The sequence below is a fragment of the Pelophylax lessonae genome (assembly GCF_965119305.1).
Source record: "Pelophylax lessonae genome assembly, chromosome: 3".
NCBI lineage: Eukaryota > Metazoa > Chordata > Amphibia > Anura > Ranidae > Pelophylax > Pelophylax lessonae.
In genome coordinates, this window is record NC_138770.1 from 374,047,842 (window position 1) to 374,069,574 (window position 21,733).

Genomic DNA, 21,733 nt, shown 5'->3' on the forward strand with positions numbered 1-21,733 from the left:
TCAAGGGTCCGCCACAATGTCGCAGTCCCGCAAAAAAAAAAATCGCAGATTGCCGCCATTACTCGTTAAAAAAAACCCACTAAAAATGACAAAAATCTTTCCCTTTGTTAGTAAACGCGATAACTTTTGCGCAAACCAATCAAAATATGCTTTTTGCAATTTTTTTTACCAAAGATATGCAGCATAAAACAAATTGGCCAAAAATGTTAAAAAAATTAGATTTTTACATTTTTTTTGGGGAATTTCATATAAATTTTTTTTAAAAATATTGTTATTTTTGCAAAATTGACGCTCTTTTTTTGTTTACAGCGCATGATCAAAAAATCTCACAGGTGTTTAAATACCGCCAAAAGAAAGCTCTGTTTTTGGGAAAAAAAGGACGTCAAATTCGTTTAGGTACAGCGTTGCATGACCACGCAATTATCCATTAAATTCAAGCAGTAAAAAAATCGCAAAAAAAACCCTGGTCAGGAAGGGGGTAAAATCTTCCGGGGCTTAAGTGGTTAAACAAAGAATTTCTACCAAAATGTGACTATTTTATGGCCAGCTTTAACAGGAAGAACACGAGGAAGGCTAACTGCAGTGAATGAGTCACATAAAGGTAATTTCCGTCTTAATTACCTTTATTTCTCTAACCGTCGTGTTTAAAAAGAATTTTTTCTGTAAAAATGTATCTAAATATATTCTTTTTTTAAGGAAATATTATCTAAAGCTGGCGATATGCATATCAAGCTATCAAGCTGAACAGAAAAAATTCTAACTGATTCCTCCATCGATGTTACCCAATGCAGATGGACAAATCTCCTGCTGTTGCTGTTGTATTTGGACGGCCCAGCTAGCTGTCAAAATACCCAAACAGTGCCTGCATCTGACTGAATGCAGGGTTATTGGGCTGCCAATTTTCCACTTGGCTCCCTACATTTTTTAATCAAGAGTTGCCGGGCAGGAGCAAAATTCACTCGGCGTCTGCTCCAATGGTTGTAGTTCATGATGCACTGTATTGGTGCTATCACACTCCAACTATACTTTTTTTTTTGTGGAAGATCTAATATTGCTTTATTTAAAAATAAATACATTTTTTTTGTGCTGATACATCACCAGAAAAAGTACCGTCACATTTAAAAAAAGGTCTACTTTGACTTTGTGAAATCTTCTACTACATCACTGTCAGTTTGAGGAAAAACCAAAATGTTCCTCTTTGCCCAATGCCTGCCTACCTCTACCTCTAGTTGCAGGGACCAAATATATTATGAAGATGCTAAAACTGGGCTAAATTAAATTAATCCAACATATTCCTCCAGCCATACAATAGAGTGCTGATGGAGGAATATCCTACTGTGGCTATTGTATTTTGACAGCCCACCCTATTAGTTGTCAATATATCCAAATATGTAAAGCTAAAAAGATTAAAACCCGTGCTAAAAAAGTGTATAAATCGTTAATATAATTAAATATCATAAATAAATTATTTTGTGTATCCTGAAGCTGCTACTCACTAGGTAAAACACCAGAATAACTAAAATTGATCAAAAGGCAGCGCTAACAGGTATATATAAATAATAAATCCACGTATACTGTAATAAAATTAGTAAATAAAGTTCACAATGTGATCAAAAGGTTACAAAATTCATAAATATTAAGGTGCATAAGTACAGTGCAATCATATGTCCATAGTGCAACCATATATATTAGTGCAAAAATAAATAAAGTGCAGTCCAAAAGATGGTTCCCTCAGTGGAACTAAAGTGCTGAAAGGTGCTTAGATAATCCACAAAAAGTGCCCAGGTGCTCTCAAGAAGAAGACCCCCTATGGGGATGCACTCACCAAATCTAGAAAAAAAGGAAGCCTTAAGCTCACACAATGTCCCCTGGACGGAAGGATGGATCCAGCACAGTCTATGTAAGGATGCCTTTGTATTAACTCCTCTCCACTTAATTCACGACCGTGTGTTATAAAGGAGAAAAGGAGCCATACATAGTGAAGCCCGTAGGTAATTTATTAAAAAGCAAAAAGAAAACTACTCACAAGCGTTAGATTGTATTGAGCATTGGTTACAATCACATAGAAGCCATCCAACTTCCGCGTACGCTGCCGGCGTGCGTTCCACGGTGGTTTACAGGAAATTACGTTGTGTATTGCTCCGCTGCCCTGAAGTGCGTCAAGGCGTTTCGCCCGCCTTTTTTGGGCGTTATCAAAGACATCACTTCCGGTTAGGCGGTTCCTATTTATACTCCACTAGCTCTAATACCTAGAGTTAGACCTCAATTGTTTCCTATCTAATTGGTGATCTATCTTTTTTTGATTATTGTATACAGATCTGAAATAGGTCTAGCATTGCATAATTATTTTTGTTATAATTATTTTTTTTTTATATTTTTTATATATTTTTTTATATTTTTTATTTATCTATTTTATTTCTATTTTTAATTTTTATTATTTATTTTTATTTTTATTTATTTCTATTTTAATTTTATTATTTTTATTTTTCATTTTCATTTTATTATTATTATTTTTCCTTTCTATTTTTCATTTCATTTTATTTTTATTTTTTTATTCTTACTTTTTTATTTTATATATTTTTTTATTTTATTCTATTCTTATATTTATTTCTATTTTTATATCTTTATTTTATATTTTTCATTTTATCTTTATGCTATGTATCGATTTGACGTATAATACAAATATTATATAATGTTTTTATAGGTTGGGTATTTATTGAATATGGTCATTATCGCAATAATTATAATCACATATAAAAATAATTTTTAAACTTTTATATAATAAAAAGAGTTTTTTAACTATGGTAATATTCATTGTTAACAGGAAGTGAGGTGGTGGTCATATTTATTTAGTTAATTTTGGGTAATTATAAATTACTGCTCGCTCCGTTTGAGTTATATCACGGAAGTAGTTGCAAATACTGTACTATTTATTGCCGTGGGGACACCAATGGCTTCACAATAGCAACAAGAAGTCGTAATAGCATAATTTAGTGTTCACCCCTCCTTTTCTGATTGGCCGCATGTAGAGCTAGTGGAGTATAAACAGGAACCGGCCATAACCGAAAGTGATGTCTTTGATAACGCCCAAAAAAGGCGGGTGAAACGCGCCGACGCACTTCCGGGCAGCGGAGCAATACACAACGTTATTTCCTGTAAACCACCGTGGAACGCACGCCGGCAGCGTACGCGGAAGTTGGATGACTTCTATGTGATTGTAACCAATGCTCAATACAATCTAATGCTTGTGAGTAGTTTTCTTTTTGCTTTTTAATAAATTACCTACGGGCTTCACTATGAATTCCTTTTTTCTAGATTTGGTGAGTGCATCCCCATAGGGGGTCTTCTTCTTGAGAACACCTGGGCACTTTTTGTGGATTATCTAAGCACCTTTCAGCACTTTAGTTCCACTGAGGGAACCATCTTTTGGACTGCACTTTATTTATTTTTGCACTAATATATATGGTTGCATGATGGACATATGATTGCACTGTACTTATGCACCTTAATATTTATGAATTTTTATGAATTTTGTAACCTTTTGATCACATTGTGCACTTTATTTACTAATTTTATTACAGTATACACTGATTTATTATTTATATATACCTGTTAGCGCTGCCTTTTGATCAATTTTAATATATCTAAATAGTGTCTGCATCACTGGTCGGCTGACAATTTTCCACCCCTTTCTTAGTTTTTTCAATTGAAGGATGCTGGGCAGGAGGTAGCGACAGTTGGCCAAAATTAGTATAGTGTTTACTAAGTTTAATGGGACTGAGACTGATGCTATTCTGTGTAAGACATGCATCCTGAAAACAAATATTTTTTATAAATTATCTATTATACTTTATTACTGCTGAGTCTACCTGTTTTAGAGTAAAATAAATTACTTTGTTGCAACAGCAAAGGTATTTAAATTTTGGTCTTCTTTTACCATTAGGTTACTGTGAAATAAGGAGTATATTTCCTGTGGTGTCCTAAAAATCTTAATTTTTTCTCCTTTTGGTCAACTTTCTCGGGAAAGATATATATTTTTGGCCCTATTTTGTGGGCTTCCTTACAATATCTCTAAGACCATTACTTTCATGTGAAGGTATTGCATCCTGTCTAAAGTTTAGCTTTTCCAATCAATTCTAACTGTTTTTTAAATTTTCTGGGCTTGTTAGGATCCAATCACATATAGTGCAGTGGCATTTTTCTGCACTGGAAGAATGCAAGTCATCAGTAAGGCACATAGAAAACAAATATGTGTCTTGTTCACACTGAAATGCAGCCCAGAGGTGTGGTGCAGTGAGTTGCAGACATACTGAATTTTATCGCAGCACACTGCATGGCACCACGTTACCACACAGAAGTGCAATCCACCATGCCGCTTTTTGGTGACATGAATGAAGAATTACCTTGTGCAATTTAAATAAAGTTGATAAAAAAAAATGGGAACTGTGAAATGTGCTCACTACAGTTCACAGTAAAACAGACAGCTGCCCAGACTTTAAACCACTCTGGTTTAGTGTACGGACAATGTCAATGGGCCCTCAATTATGATTCCCTATGGTCTTGTGGTGACTGTCAATTTATTTTTCCTCTATAAAAAAATCATTTTGTACCATTTGCTATCTCTGTCTAGCCCCAAATGCTAATGGTGTCATTATTGCTGACAAAATAATTGTAACTTATCAAAGGCCATTAGGAAAAAACTTTTTACCACTTGACCCCCCGAAGATTTACCACCCTTCATAACCAGCCCATTTTTTGAGATACTGCGCTACTTTACCTGACAATTACATGATCATTTAACACTGTACCGAAATAAAATGTATATCCTTTTTTTTTTACCACAAATAGAGCTTTCTTTTGGTGGTATTTTGTTTTGTTTTTGCGTTAACACCAAAAAAAGACCAACGGTTTTGAAAAAAAAAAAAATGTAAGCCAATATGTATTCTGCTGCAAACTTTTGGTAAATAAAAATCCCAATAAGCGTATATTGATTGATTTGTGAAAAAGTTATAGCGTCTACAAACTATAGGACTTTTATTTTATTTTTTTACTAGTAATGGCAGCGATCAGCAACTTATAGAAGGACGGCGATATTGCGGCAGACATTCTAACGCTAACTAACCCTGTTTGGAGACCAGTTACACTAATACAGTGATCAGTGCTAAAAAAATATGCACTTTCACTATACGAATGATACTGACTGGGAAGGGGTTAACATCAGGGGCGATCAAAGGGTTAAAGGGTGTGCCTAGCCAGTGTTTATGTGTACTGTGAGGTGCTTTTACTAGGGGAAGAGATGAGATTTATTCCCTGCTTTGCAGGGACACAAATTCCATACTTTCCCTCCTGTCAGAACGACGATTTGCCTTGTTAACATAGGAAGATCGCAATTCTGTCTCTTTGCCTAAAGATCGGCTGGTGCCAGAGGACATTGGACACCATGCACCCGCTAATCAGCTTCCGCTGTGTGTCATCACAGTGAAAGCAAGCCACTGGTGGCATGCGTGCGCGCCCCCTACCCGGAAGTGTCAGGTCACGTACATTTATGTGACCTGGAGCACAGGTGCCACCCTGTATCAGTAAAACTGATCAGCTTGGCACACAAACCATATGTGATGGCAAGCCCTAACTGTATCACGTGTACAAAAGCCTAGAGCTGAGATCTCTGGAGAGACATTTATCACTACTACAGTACCTTGTTCTAAGCTTGAACACTGCAGTCAACCTTTAACAAGGCTCTGAAATTTCCCTGTATTCATCTGGATGAAGTTCCTCCTATATTATTTTCCAAGACACCTATGTATGTTAAATCTTATATATGTTATGATATCGATCATAAACAAAAATACAAAAAAAAAAAAACCTCTGAATTCCTTGGGTATGTTATATGTTTGCTTTCATATAAAGTATCAGGAAAGTTAGGTAGGCCAATAGGTATTGCAGTAAAGAGCTATGTAATATTAAAGAATACAAAATGTTTGTTGGCTTGTGTATCCTTTTAAAATCTAAGTAGGGAAAGACAAATAAATTGATATCTTGTCTAGAGGAAGCATGAAGTATTATGGTTTTATTGTACGTCAATTAAAAGCTAAGGGTTGTAAAGCAATGAAAATACAATCAAATCTAGAAATGCCTCTAAATGGCAGCACGCAGATGTCAGGTGGAATGTAGGTTTACATTAATTACAGGAATTACAGAAACTTCTTAGTTAGAACTCTGTCAGGCAGACTTGAAGAAGTTATTTCCATTCGCATATATGTTTGGACAATCAACAGTTACCCAAGACATAGTATGATTATTGACATTCCAAGCTTCTATTTGAATCACTCTGGCTGTCAACTATTGTTTATCAGCCAAGACTTCCACATGATTGTGGATTGTACATAGCTGGAAAGTATACCCTGGGCTCTTTATTGTTCCCGATACATTCAAAGCATGGCTTCTGAAATTTTTAAACCAAAACATTACCAACTGCAATAAGGAGCGTTCTAAAGTAAAACAACCATGGTAACACTAGAGATGTCCCGAACTATTCGCCGGCAAACAGTTCCCGGCGAACATCGCTTGTTTGTGTTCGCCTCTGCAGGCGAACATATGCGATGTTCGGTCCGCCCACTATACATCATCATTGAGCAAACTTTGACCCTGTACCTCACAGTCAGCAGACACATTCCAGCCAATCAGCATACCCTCCCTCCCAGACCCTCCCACGTCCTATAAAAAAGGACAGCATCCATCTTAGATTCATTCTGAAGCTGCAGAGTTAGTTAGAGCAGGGAGAGTGCTGCTGCTGCTGCTGACTTAATAGGGAAATCATTAGCTAGGCCAGTGTACTGTGTCCACTCCTGCTGTAAGGACAGCATCCTGATAGCACCCCAAAAAGCCCTTTTTAGGGCTGGTATATCAGTCTGCTTTTATTTATTTTTTTCTATATATATATATATATATATATATATATACACAGACTGTACTGTGTGCACACCACTTATATCGGGTGGCACAGTACCTTGCAGATAAAAAAGTCATTTAATTTTTACCCTTTAATATAAATTGCAGTTGCCTGCCAGTGTGTGTCAGGCCCACTGACTGAACTGTGCCCACTGCCCACCACTCATATACGGTGGCACAGCACCTTGCAGATAAAAAATTAATTTAATTTTTCCTCTGTAATATAATTGCAGTTGCCTGCCAGTGAGTGTCAGGCCCACAGACTGTACTGTGCCCACTGCAAATGGACTGTTTGCGGTTGTTTGCGGTGCGTTAAACGGGGAGTTTGGTCTGTCACTGTGAAGCGGGCGTAACCCTTACACTACCTGATCAATACAACATCATACCTGATCGTATCCACACACTGGATGTTTTAAAGCACATTATTCCAAACAATTTAGGAATGTTAGGTGATTTATGCCCTTTATGGATTAAAACCCGACTCTGCGTCAACTACGTAATTTTCCATGGGAGTTTTGCCATGGATCTCCCTCTGGCATGCCACAGTCCAGGTGTTAGTCCCCTTGAAACAACTTTTCCATCACTATTGTGGCAAGAAAGAGTCCCTGTGGGTTTTAAAATTTGCCTGCCTATTGAAGTCTATGGCGGTTCGCCCGATTCGCGAACATTTGCGGAAGTTCGCGTTCGCTGTTCGCGAACATAAAATTTTATGTTCGCCACATCTCTAGGTAACACTAACCGACCATAAAAATATGGTATTTCTCTATTCTTCAAGTAGCCTATTGAAAATAGCACATAATATAGGGTAATATATTTAAAATAGAGTACAGTGATTTTCCATAAATAGGATACTAATATCAAAATTCGTTCCCAAATCTTGAAAAGTAAATTAAATGTTGTTAGTATGTAGTTTGAGTGAGGGAGGATTGTGAAAAGAAAATATGATCAGGAAATGGAAAATGGAAGTTTACAAGAAATGCAGCATTTTCCTACAGATTAAATATGCTTTTATGTACTGTTCGTTCCTATATAAAACCAGCTTGCCTTGTAGAAAGACAGAAAGTCAAAAAAAGAAGGCCAGAGTAAAATGACTCAAGTTGTCAACAAGATTGTGAAATTTTAGTAATTGTGATAAATTTTCTTGTAATAGACACAGCAGGTGCCGAAAGAACCAGAGTGTTCTTCTGGAATATGTAAGGAATATCTCTATTTTTACAGACTTTATAGCATGGAAAGTAGCATGCAGGGAGTGAAGCAAGGATTCATAACAAATTACATGATACATAAGGCAGGAAAAAAAAGAGTAAGAAATCTGTGCTATGTGTTGATTTCAGACTAAAGAGAACATAAGGAATTTCCATTAATAACTAAAAGTAGAGCTAAGACAGGAAAAGAAGGTAAACAAAAGTAAGTGATACATGAATTGGGTAGAATAACACAGGTTGTAATAGGCTGGAAAAAAGATTATTAAAGGTTTCACATTGTTGAATGTTATGGTTATTAGTGTGGAAGCTTTTAGCTTGAATATATCAATTTTATAAGAACGTGGAAACCAAAAAAAAAAAAATGACAGAAGGATCAGCAGTTCGTAATAATTAGAAAAAAAATCAAGAAAGACGAAGGAGGAAAGTTTTATGTATGCAATATATGTGAATCCTATGTTTAAATAAATTGTCTGAATATTGAAAATACACAGGCCTTCCAATTAGACAAATCACAACTGATTTGTTATATGCATACAATAAAATCATACATAAACACTTCTTCAGTGGTTAGTTAGTAGATAATGACCAGATAGAAGAAACGTTTTCATACATGGCATAATTACCTGCCTTCTGTCATGGGCTTTTGGACAATTTAGCCTTCCAAATTATAGCTATCAGAAAGTAAAGCTTTTACCTGAAAATCTAGTAAGAGAACATAAAATTCATAGTGGGCTCCACTAATTGGTTAATTGGTTGGATTCTGTGTAAACTAGCTGCAGGTGTACAGCCATTATACCAAGGAATTTCACAGTCACCAATCTACAATCAGATTGATTACATTAGACCTAAGCCCTCACTTTATTATTACATTTCACATTTTTTTAAAGAACAAATGAAATAAAGTAGTATAAACAGCAAATAAGAAAATATAATATAAAAAGTAGTGTGCTTTTTAATATATCAGCTATGTGTGTTAAAAATTAAGGAATATTTTGTGTTCTAAATGTAAAGGCTCTTACCTTTTCATAATACTTGATTTCATATTCTGTGATGACTCCATTGGGATGTTCCGGCTCCTGCCAGGATAGATCCACAACGCGCTGTAACACTCTTTCCTTCATTACTCCACTTACTTGGGAAGGAGCTGAAACAGCACAGGATGATAACAAAATAAGAACATTTTGTTGTCTATATCAAATAAAACACCACATTTGATCAGTCTCTCACAGTGTGACTTTAATGATTTCATTACGTTAAAATAAAGCACCTTTTTCATAAAGTACAATAAAATCCAGATACTAATGAATATTCAAACAAAGCCTTATTATGCTCATAAACTATAATCGAAATGTAAATTAAAGTGCAAACAGCACAAGACAGCATTGTTTGAGATAGTGCAAACAGGAATTGATGGGATTATACTGACAATTAAGCAAATGAATTCTAATTAAGCCAAAAATCGCAAGCTTTCAGATTAATCTCTTGTGAGACACTGACAGACCAAATATTTATTATACATGAAAATAGAACAACAAAACAACAAAAAGAGATGTTTGAAAGCCTTTGAGCATTAACTGAAGAATGGCAGTTACAAAGTAATAACTCACTGCAATCACCAGCCTACTTACTTTTGCCTAATGGTCAAATCTGTATAAATAATTAAGGCAGGATCTGCTGAAGTAGCATTACATAGCTGACCTCATCACATATTAAAAAATATTAAGTTGCCCTACAGCAGTCTGAATAAAGTATTTTACAAAGATCACTATAGAAACTGTATACATTGAATACAGTGCTAATAAAACAGATTTCTGAATAAAAATCAATCATTAACCTTCTTAGCGGTATTCCCGAGCGTGGCTCGGGGTTAAATTTCAGAGCAAAAAGCGGTAACCCCGAGCCACACTCGGGGTACCGCCAGAAGCATCGCTGGATCCTGTAAGCAGGGTTATTTACCTTGTCACCGGGATCCAGCGATGTGTCCCGGCGGTGTCTAGCGGCGGTTCTTCCTCCCGATCGTCTCTGTGCCCCGGCTTCCGTATCCTGCGACGTGACGTTCGCAGGGGGGTGGAACCGGCGGCAAATTCAAATGTAAAAACACACCAAACACACTGATACAATTCAAAATAAAAAAAAAATCATATTAGTTTGCCCCCCAGTGCCCAAACCAACAGTATACATTATATATATATATATATATACACACACACACAAACGTGTATATATATATATATATATATATATATATATATATATATATAATGTATTCGGTTGGTTTGGGCTGCTCATTCACAAGAATTACATGCAAAATAATGGTACCGCTTTCCGCACCTAAAATCCAAAAGAATCATACCGCCAGGGAGGTTAAGCATCAATGTAGTAAAATATAGAAACTAAACAGTATGTACTATCATTTAGCACAATCTGAGCCATCATATTATTTTCTTGTGCTTGCAGAGGTTTCATGGACCTTGGAGAAAAGGTCCATTATCACGTCCTAGATGTTATCAGCTATGGATTTCTCATTTATGGTCTCTGATTTACTTTAATCAATTCCCATTAAGCTGACTATACATGCTGCAACCTGTTTGTAGTCTTCATTATATCTATCTATACCTATATTATGTAGTGTTCTGGTGTACAAAAAACTTCACACCAGCCCCATTCCCATTGCACCAGCCACTGCTATACCCACAGTAGTTTTTCATGCACCACAGCCTGATCTCTGCTGCACCCACAGCCCACCACTGCTGAACCAACAGCCTAACTTCCCACTGCATTCACAGCTTCAGTATCCAATGCAGCTCAACTTTTTTTTTTTTTAAACTTCAACTTTATTAAAGTAACCAGTCATACAAAAGTAAAACACAACACTCTTGATGGAAAGGATTACAAGCCCAGTCTAGGGACTCCAAACAGGTAGAAATAATAATTCAGCTCAACTTAGTTCATATCTTTATGGCACCTCTGCTGTACCCGCAGCCTCCGTTAATACTCAACTGCAACCAGAGTCTTGGGAGCACCCACAGCCCCAGTCATCTCTACACCTGTAGCCCCAGCTGCCTCCCCAATTTGAGCTTCCACCATGCCTTCTTTACACTTATAGCCCTCACCCTCACTCCTACCTTCAGCTGTCCAGAGCTTATTGCCTCTCTCTCTTCAGATCCCCAGCATCGACCCTCTTCCATATCTGCAAGTACCTGTAAAGTGATGTGAGGGTAGCCTGCAGCTAAGATCAAATTCCCATAAAGGGGTTTCTGGCAGAGTACCAGCTTCCCATTAGACTCTACTCACAAGAAAAGCTATTGCACGGAGGAGTAGGGTCCACATCTTGGTTTGTGATAAGGGTTCTCTATGTATTTCTTTACATATTATTCTAAGAACAAAATTATAGAGATTGTAAAGGTTCTATAAAAAAACAAAACAAAAAAAACAAAAACAAACATGTTATACACACCTGCTCTGTGCAATGGTTTTGCACAGAGCAGCCCCTGATCTTCTTCCTCTTGGCTCCCCTGCCGATGCTCTGGGCTCCTCCTCTTCTCTGTGTGACAGCATAGGAAGCAGCTTCCTATGGTGGTACACACGCGGGCTTGATCCCGAGTCCCGCTGTGTGTGTCTATTGACATGCAGTGCGGCTCGACTTCACCCTCGCTCCTTCGTCACTGGATTTGACTGACAGCAAAAGTAGCCAATGGTCCCCACTGCTCTCACTGAGTCCACTGAAGAGTAACAGAGAGAGAGAGAAATGCTGCTGCTCTCGGGCGCAGTATTGAAAAGTCTGAATTGTCTTCAAATGGTAGCTCAAACCAAGCTGCTGTAATGTACTGTGTTTACCTAATTCATAACGCTCTGGGAACTCTATGTCATTATGTTTAAGTAAAAACTGTATCTCAATAAGATATACAGATAACATATATTTAAAAAAAAAAATAAAGTTAAACATTTTTTTAATAAATATCTAGATGACCAAGTATAGTTTCCCTTCAACAAAGATAACAAAATTTTCTTCTACTCACTTATAATATAATCCATTTTGCATGGATATTATTCTATTTATTTTTTACAGGCTTATTATATTTCACAGGGCATTACTGAATATGTAAAACCATTCAAATCAGGTAATGCCCCAGAGGATCTTATGTATAATGTCTCTACCATAGACATAAACAGAAACACACGCACACGCACACACTGAACCTCTTCTCCACTGTAAACATTTAAAATAAAAAGTTGTGCCTAGTAGCAGGCAGCACAAGATGCCTGATATTACCTGGTATATTACGTGGCATCAAGTCAGGGAATGTCAGACTGCAGTATCAAAGTAAAATCGGCAGAAGAGAAGAGGCTTAATGGGAAATAAAGGTAACAGAAGGTATATTTTGGGTGTCTGAATGTCAGGCAAGGTGTTTTTTTTTTTTCTTTTTTAACAATTTTTTTTTACAGATTTTGACTTTTTGACTTTAACCACTTCAGCTCTCACACCTTTTTTTACATTTCTACCATGGACCTGTTTATTTGGCAGTCATGTTGTCATTTTTTAAGATAAACTAATACATATATTGTTTATTTAGGACACACAATGCTTTCTTTGGTTGATACTGTCCTGTAATTTTTTTAAGCAATCTATTAACAAAAAAAAGGACTTTTTCTCAATTTAAAAAGTATCAATTCTTTTCTACAATTTGTCCAGATTAAAATTACACAAAATGTATGGTGGGATTTACTAAAGCTGGTGCACACAGAATTTGGTTCAGCTGTGCATAGTAGCCAATTAGCTTCTAGGTTTTAGCCCTCGTTCACACTTAACATGGCTTTGAAATCGTGGGACTTCATCTGAACTTGCATGATTTCAAAGTCGCATTTCAGTCTAAATTCAGGTGCAAATTGCGCTGATGTGAACAGGGGCTTATTGTCATAGCTTAACTGAACAAGCTGAAGTTAGAAGCTGATTGGTTACTATTCACAGCTGCGCAAGATTCTGAATGCACCCATTTTAGTAAATCTCCCCCAATGATTCTGATACAAAGCTTTTCAAAGTTATTTTTACTTTTTTCTACCGTGCTCTTTATTTTAATGTGACGCTAAAAAAAAAAAAAAAATATGAAAGAAAAAATATAAAAAGGAATTGTAGATAAATTGAAAAAAACAAACAATATCAGCAGAAAAATAATAGCTTAGGGAAGAATGGGAAGAAGGGGCTAACTAAGGCTGATTATGTTACACTAAGTGCTAATAAGAGGTTAAATAGAAACATTTTATTACTTTTTAAGTTTGTCAGGTTGCTTGAACTGACATCATAAATCAAAGAACATTCCTTTGATCGTCAGATTAAGGAACTGAAAAAATACAAAAGTAACTATATGCCAGATAATTGATTTGTAGTAGTGACTAACAAATCGCTAATGCTGGTGATTAACTGTGATTTGTAACTAGAAATGTAAGTCGCTGGCAAGTTATAGTGCTACAGCATTGAGCTGGTGTTGCTACATATTGCTCTCTTTCTGCAATCTGTGGCTAAGCCAAAGAGGGGAATATAAAGCAATTGTCGCTGGTGAGCTGGTTGCTCACATAAAACACTGAATAAAGTCAGTCGCTGCATGGCTAAGCCTTAAATCACTGTAAAGATACTGAGCATTTCATAGAAAGTAACTATGCTATAAAAGATTATTGCTGCAAATAAATCACCCTTCTGATATGGCCCTTAATAGCTGCTGTATTTTGAGAGGCGGGAATTGCCAACAGATACAAATGGGTAAGCAGCAATCGGGCAAAAGGAAAGGGCATAGTACACACACACTGATGACTTTTTATTGCCATGTGTAGCACACCTAAGGTCCAAAACATGTTAAAATGTATCTCAACCCAAGAACAGAAATGTAATATGTTGCAGCTTCTTAGCCATTAGATGTGGTGGTTGTGTTATTTTTTTCCTTTATATTTACCTGGATTTCCTTTATTTTGATCCTGTCAGAAAAACATTTTCTGCATCTCTGAAGGCCCGTACACACGTACCGATCGTCGGCATACAAACGTCGGCGGACGAAAGATCTGCCGATTGTACGCGTGTTAGTATGGTGCCTCCGACAGATGTCTGCGCACAATCCGCGGACAAAAGTCTTTCTTGCAAACGTGAAAATTTTTGTCTGCGGACACCAGAACGGACGATTGTTCGCCTGTCAGTACAGAATTCGGCCGACAGACCGCAGATTTGCAAGACTGGGCATGCTCAGAAAATTAAAAACACAGGGAAAGTTAACCATTACATGACATCACTTCTGCAGTCAGCTGAAGTCTGCAGACAAAATTCTTGTGCTGTCCTTGTGCTGTCTTTGCACTTTTCAACAGACACCGACATCCCGGGGAGAAAAGAGGAACATTTGTATGCCGACGATCGGTACGTGTGTACGGGGCTTGAGGAGCAGTGTTGTCCCCCTAGGACAGGGGTCTTCAAACTATGGCCCTCCAGTTGCTCAGGAACTACAATTCCTATCATGCCTAGTCACGTTTGTGAATGTCAGAGTTTTATAATGACTCATGGGATGTGTAGTTCTGCAACAGCTGGAGGGCCGTAGTTTGAAGATCCCTGCCCTAGGACAATGAAGTGTTTTAGGACTAAAGTACACTTCCCCATCTCCACAGCATTGTGTGGAGAGTTGTAGATAACACAGCAGTGTGTACATGAAGTTGTGAGCTCACTGGACTTCTGGCAAGTTCAAAGTTTTCTTTACAATTTTTACACTTATTGAACATATAACACAAATCTCAATGTTAAATTTAACAGACCAAAAGGAGCAAATATGAGAAGTTTACATATACATTTAAAAGATTCACAGTGAAGAACAATTTCCAATTTAGGGCCAACATGGATGTTAAAGCAATTCCTTGCATAACCTGCATACAGTTGTGCTCATAAGTTTACTTACCTTGGCAGAATTTAGGATTTTTAGGCAATTTTTCAGAGAATATGAATGATAACACAAAAACTTTTCTTTCATTCATGGTTAGTGTTTGGTTGAAGCCATTTATTATGAATCAACTGTGTTAACTTTTTAAATCATAATGACAACAGAAACTACCCAAATGACCCTGATCAAAAGTTTACATACCCTGGTGATTTTAGCCTGATAACATACACACAAGTTGACACAAAGGGGTTTGAATGGCTATTAAAGGTAACCATCCTCACCTGTGATCTGTTTGCTTGGGGTGGGGTAAATGAGGGGTTCTGTTGAAACCAAACCACGGTCAGGTAGACCAACTAAATTTTAAGCCACAACTGCCAAGAAAATTGTTAAGGATGCGAAGAAAAACCCACAAATAACTTCAGGGGAAATACAGGACTCTCTGAAAACATGTGGTGTGGATGTTTCAAGATGCAAAAGAAGGAGGCACTTGAAGAAAGATGGGCTGCATGGTGGAGTCGCCAGATGAAAGCCATTACTACGCAAATGCCACAAATAATTCAGCTTAAAATACGCCAAACAGCACAGAGACAAGCCTCAAATCTTCTGGCACAAAGTCATTTGGAGTGATGAGACCAAAATTTAGCTTTTTGGCCACAACCATAAACACTACATTTGGAGAGGAATCAGCTATGATGAAAGGTACACCAGTCCTACTGTGAAACACGGAGGTGGATCGCTGATGTTTTGGGGATGTGTGAGCTACAAAGGCACAGGAAATTTGGTCAGAATTGATGGCAAGATGAAAGCAGTATGTTATCAAAAATATACTGGAGGAAAATTTGCATTCATCAGCCTGGACGTACTTGGACTTTCCAACATGACAATGTACCTAAACACAGGGCCAAGTCAACATGTCATTGGCTACAGCAGAATAAAGTGAAGGTTATGGAGTGGCCATCTCAGTCTCTTGACCTCAGTATCATTGAGCTACTCTGGGGAGATCTCAAACGTGCAGTTCATGCAAGACAGCCCAAGAATTTACAGGAACTGGAGGCTTTTTGCCAGGAAGAATGGGCAGATTTACCATCTGAGAAGATAAAGAGCCTCATCCACAAATACCACAAAAGACTTCAAGCTGTCATTGATGTTAAAGGGTGCAATACACGGTATTAAAAACTGGGGTATGTAAACTTTTGATCATTTGGGTAGTTTCTGTTGTCATTATTATTTAAAAAGAGTAAACACAGTTGATTGATAATAAATGGCTTCAGCCAAACACTAACCATAAGTGAAAGAAAAGTTTTTGTGTTATTCATATTCTCTGAAAAATGGCCAAGAAACCATAAATTCTGCCAGGGTATATAAACTTATGAGCACAACTGTAAATAAAAATGGTTTAATATTCTCAATTCTGGATTAAAACAGCCGCAAATACTTTATTTCATGCTGCATGGGATAAAAAAAAAAAACTAATTGGTATGATTATCTAGTATGATAAGATTATTGAGTTACTTGTCTAAATGGTCAGGGACACCATGCTGACTGCATCTTAACAAAATGTTTATAAATCATTCATTAGGTATAAGCAGTGCAGGCAAAATAATTTCAAATTATCTGGGCATACACTCCCTTCACATTAAAGCTGTGAACACAGTTAATCGTATTAAAATTATGAATGCCAACCAAAGATTGCCTTGAATTTGCACCCCTAGGATCTTATCTCATCTCATCTTTTCTTGTTTCTTTGGTGACCTTATTTTATAGTGATTCTACCATTGCTCATCTCTGGTAATCGAGTGAAAAAAATCAATGCATTTACCCAGGGACACCACTTGACTCCAGGTCATAAGAAACAGACAAGCCATGCATGTTTAATTTAAATTCTTGTCCTACTGCATTCTCATAGATGTAACAGTTTCTCAAGGAGCAGAAAGCAGATGCTGGGAGAGCTCAGAAAGGTGTGAATTACAGATTCATCCCCATGTCTCAAAACCTTCGATTAAGCGTTACCTTATTTTTTTCTGCATGTACATCAAAATCCAATAAGACTCAATTGCATTGCCAGGAGCTGGACTTATTTTTCAGTAAGAAAGTGAAGGGAGAAAAGCCATTTTTAGTGTAGCAGCTGTTTTAACACATAACTACAGGTATAAAAAATAAAAAAAAAAATCAAGATGTTTCATTACAATATAATCCCTTATTGCTTTGAAGTCTAATAGTTCAAATTCTTCCACTTGAACAACAAAGATTGACTGCAGGATTGCTATTAAAAAAAAAAAAAATCAGCAGTACTAGGAAAGAAAATGATAAAGGATCAGTATTTTTTCATAATCTTAGAACGTGTTTTTTTTAGATACCCAATCATGAACCATGGAATGTAAAAAAAAAAAAAGGTTCTTACGCTTTGTAGCTTATTTTAGAAGACAAGCACAATGCACAATATGTAGTACCTAACAGCAATCAATTAGATATCAATGGCCTGATAGATCCAAGCTGATAGAATGTAAATTGTGGTCTTAATAGGTTAATGCAGCTTTCATATCATTACTGCTCTTTGCACTTGAATAAGCACACCAATAGGTCTGGGGATTCTAGCTGGCAGCTTTAAAATGCAAGTCCAACATAAAATGTTACTTCTGTCCTCTGCAGAGATACAGAACATAAATTGTTATCAGCTGAGCAACAGACAAGGGGTTTGATTTACTAAAATGGAGAGTGCAAAATAATGCAGCTCCACATAGAAAGCAATCAGCTTCCAGGTTTTTTGCCAAAGCTTAACCACTTGCTGACCGCCCCCTGCAGATATACGCGTGCGCCTGCCCCCATTAGGCAACAGGGAAGCCGATCCATCGCAATCACGATTGCTGCCCGTGATCACTCCCCGTGGAGAGAGAACGAAGGTCTGCTGTTGTAAACACAGCAGAACCTTGTTCTCTCTGGAATGAACACAGAGTGCCTGTGATCCTATTTAGGCTCACAGGTCTTTGTGTTGATTCCACAAGTCCTTCCCACATACAGTTAGAAAACACTCCTCTAGGCTCACACTTAACCCTTTGATTGCCCCCGGGTTAACCCCTTCTCTGCCAGTGTCATTATTACAGTAACAGTGCGTATTTATAGCACTGATTACTGCAGTAATGTTATTGGTCCCCCCAAAAGTGTAAAAAATTTCAGTCAGGGGTCCGATCTGTCCGCCGCAATGTCGCAATCCCGCTAAAAATTTCAGATTGCCACCATTACTAGTAAAAAAAATAAATAAAAATGACATAAATCTTTCCCCTAGTTTGTAGACGCAATAACTTTTGCACAAACCAAAATATATTTTGGTAATAATCAAACGTTAATCAAACCAAAATATATTTTGGCAATAATAAATACCTTATTGGGATTTTTTTTTACCAAAAATATGTAGCAGAATACAAATTGGCCTAACAGGATGAAAAAATATGATTTCATTTTTTTTTTTTTTTGGGAATGTTATATAGCAGAAAGTGAAAAATATTGTTTTTTTTTTCAGAATTGTTGCTATTTTTTTGTTTATAGCGCAGTAAATAAAAATTGCACAGGTGATGAAACACCACCAAAAGAAAGCTCTATTTGTGGGAAAAGGACATCAATTTTATTTAGGTACAGCCTTCGCACGACCATGCAATTGTCCGTTAAAGTAATACAGTGCCGAATCTCAAAAAATGGCCTGGTCGTTAAGGGGGCAAATTCTTTTGGTCCAAAAGTGGTTAATTAAACAAGCTGAAGTTAGAAGCAGATTTACTACCATACACAGCTGCACCAGATTTTGTACTCTTCAGTTTTAGTAAAACAACCCTAAAGCCCCTTTTACACCTGTCCGTTCTGTTTTCTGCTCAGCGGGGGATCGATCCACCGATCCCCGCTGAGTAGGCAGATGACAGCTCCGTCTCCGCTCTGTGTGCGGAGATGGAGGGGTCAGATCCCCGCTGTCTTCTATGCGGGAATCGGATGAGAACAGACGGCCTGTCTGATCCGCCAGACGGATGGAAAATACGGTTTCCATCCATCTGGATTTGACAGACAGGATTGGATCGGATTTTGGACTGAGGGTGGTAGAGGGCTCATGTCAGGTTTTTATTGATGCTTGTAATCCTATTATGCAGATTTGGGGACACATACAATAATAATAACACTATTTCGAAAAAGTGATCAGTTAGGACATCTGTCAGCTTTTTTTTACTGCTCTATGTGTCTCTACCGAAGATACCTCTCTTCCTGTGTGATCACAGAAACAGGAAGTAAAAGGAACTTTCCTAAGGCTGGGTTCACACTAATGTGATTACAGACATCGCATGTGATTTGCACCACATGTCTGTACACATCACCTTCAATGTCTGTGCAGTGCAATCAACTATACAGTTTGTATGGCTAAAATCACATTGCATTCACACCAAAATGGTGCAGGACCCTTTATTTTGGTCCGCACTGGAATCGGATCGCAAAGGTGTTCAGACCCATGTGATCCGATTCCATCTGATTCCACAGTTCACACTGCATTCTGCAAACCAATTTGGGGGTGTCATTAACTTTCTATTGACACCCGCAGCGGTTTGCAGAGCGCAGTGTGAACTGCCTGCGATTCTGATGCAATGTGGGAACCCGCACAGGAATGGCTGTCTTTCCTGCATCACACCAGTGTGAACCTAGACTCATGCCCCGTACACACGTACCGATTGTCGGCCGTAAATATTCAGCCGACAACCGATCGGCCGATTGTAGGCTTGTTAGTATGATGCTTCCGACAACGCATTTTCGGCCGAACAGAATCTGTCGTGCAATCATTAAAATTATTGTTGGCCAACACCAGAACGGCCGATTGTTCGCCAGTCAGTACAGAATTCGGCCGACAGACAGCAGATTTGCAAGACTGGGCATGCTCAGAAAAGAAAAAAGACAAGGAAAGTTAACCATCACATGACATCACTTCTGCAATCGGCTGTTGTTGGCTGACAAAATTAGTGTGCAGTCTTTTGCAGTTTTCAGCCGACACGACAGCCCTGGACAAAAGACGGCCGATCGTTCGGCCGACGATCGGTACGTGTGTACGAGGCTTCAGTGTAGACACTGACAAATTAAACCTGACAGATTATATAACCTCTCAGTGCTAAAAAAATAAATAAAATAAAAATTAAAAAATGTAAAAAGTTTTGTCAGTAGTTTCTCTGTATACAGGAGAATACACTGGATAACACAGGATTTATTTTTTATTGTCTCATCTTTTTTATTTTTATATAGGATTTTGTTTTCAAATTAAGTATTTAATTAGTATATACTGTAAATTTTAGCATGTATAATATATGGTGGTATTTTATCTACAGCTGCATATTTGTACCTTAGACCTGTATTATATTGCATCTTATTACTTTAGTAAATTCTGGCAGCAAAACATGAAAACACAATCAAACAAACACCCATATAAGCCAATAAACAATTTGCTTTGATCAATTCAGCCCTAGCTAGATAATAGATGGTAATTGGTAGTTATATGTTAGTGGACACTGGCATTGTGTTAGTAAATAAATTGGCACTTCATTCAATACTACATTCACAGCATGATCTGTTCAGGAAAAAGATGCTCAAAAAACTTGCAAGGAAGCTAAATAATAAGAGAGCCTGCATTTTTAAGGACAGGGAAAGAGCAATGTACTTCGACACAGCTGGGTTCCATAAAATTCATGGAGAAAATAGCTCATTTATCACTTTGTGCTCTGCGTTTAAGCTCATGTGCTCTGCCATAAGCTTCCTTGGCAAGAAACTTTACTAAGAATTAAATGGATCCATGTAGGGGTATTAACTGACCAGCAGGTGTTCAATAAAATATTTTAATGTACAAAGTAGTGAATGTATGTACATCTTAGCATGAGGCAAACCATTACAATAAAAAAGCAAATGACCTACATGTTTTTAGACTGATAAAAAATGATAACAATTAAAAATATGTTTACTATTATTAAAATAGTAGTTCATTTGGGAACTGGGAACTATAAAGCGTGTAACTAGAGATGTGCAAATTGATTGGGCTCAAGGTTCACAATAGATCAGGCTATGTAAAGTGGTATGAGTCTCGCGCTGTCTGGAGGATATGTGGGTAATACACCCCTTAATGCTGCGTGTACCAATTCTGTAGGGCAGAGCACCGGACGTGACGTTTGAATGCGGAAGTAAAGTCCGCGGCTGTCTATACTCAGACTAAGGCGAAAGAAACTACATTTGTTTATAAGTGTATTACATTTTATTTAAATAAACAGTTTTATTATGGCAATACTGTACTATGTGAGCACCTTATTTTGAGATCCGTGGGAATTCCGGAGGGCATTCACCCCGATCCAGAGATAAGAGGATACCACCATCCCCTGTTCGAGGAATCAGAAAGGAGAGGAAATGAATGGTTTATCCATATATTAACCACTTGCCGACCAGTCACGTGGGACCTGAGGAAGGAGGCTCCGCCTCCGAAACGCGTTGTCCGTAGTAACAGCAGAGGCAGTGCACCCGTGTCTTGAATCTCCTACCTCGCAGCTCCGTACAACTTGTGGCTCCGGCTTTGGCTGAGGCTCTCCTGAGGCGCCGTAGATTACGTTGGTATAGTGCGCAGGCGCACTAGAACCGGCATCCGGTGACCAGGCAACACAGGAAGTGAAGGAG

The 21,733-nt window shown here is 37.7% G+C and overlaps 1 protein-coding gene across 10 annotated transcripts in view; it reads right to left on the reverse strand.

The window, feature by feature from the left end:
• The window catches only part of EPHA7 (EPH receptor A7), a 275,589-nt gene that overhangs the window by 61,110 nt on the left and 192,746 nt on the right, over window positions 1-21,733 (reverse strand). For all 10 annotated transcript variants that reach the window (XM_082251257.1, XM_082251256.1, XM_082251253.1 and 7 more), the window contains exon 6: window positions 9,173-9,297. In XM_082251257.1, the coding sequence (XP_082107383.1) occupies window positions 9,173-9,297 (125 nt within the window). The remainder of the gene's footprint in view (window positions 1-9,172; window positions 9,298-21,733) is intronic.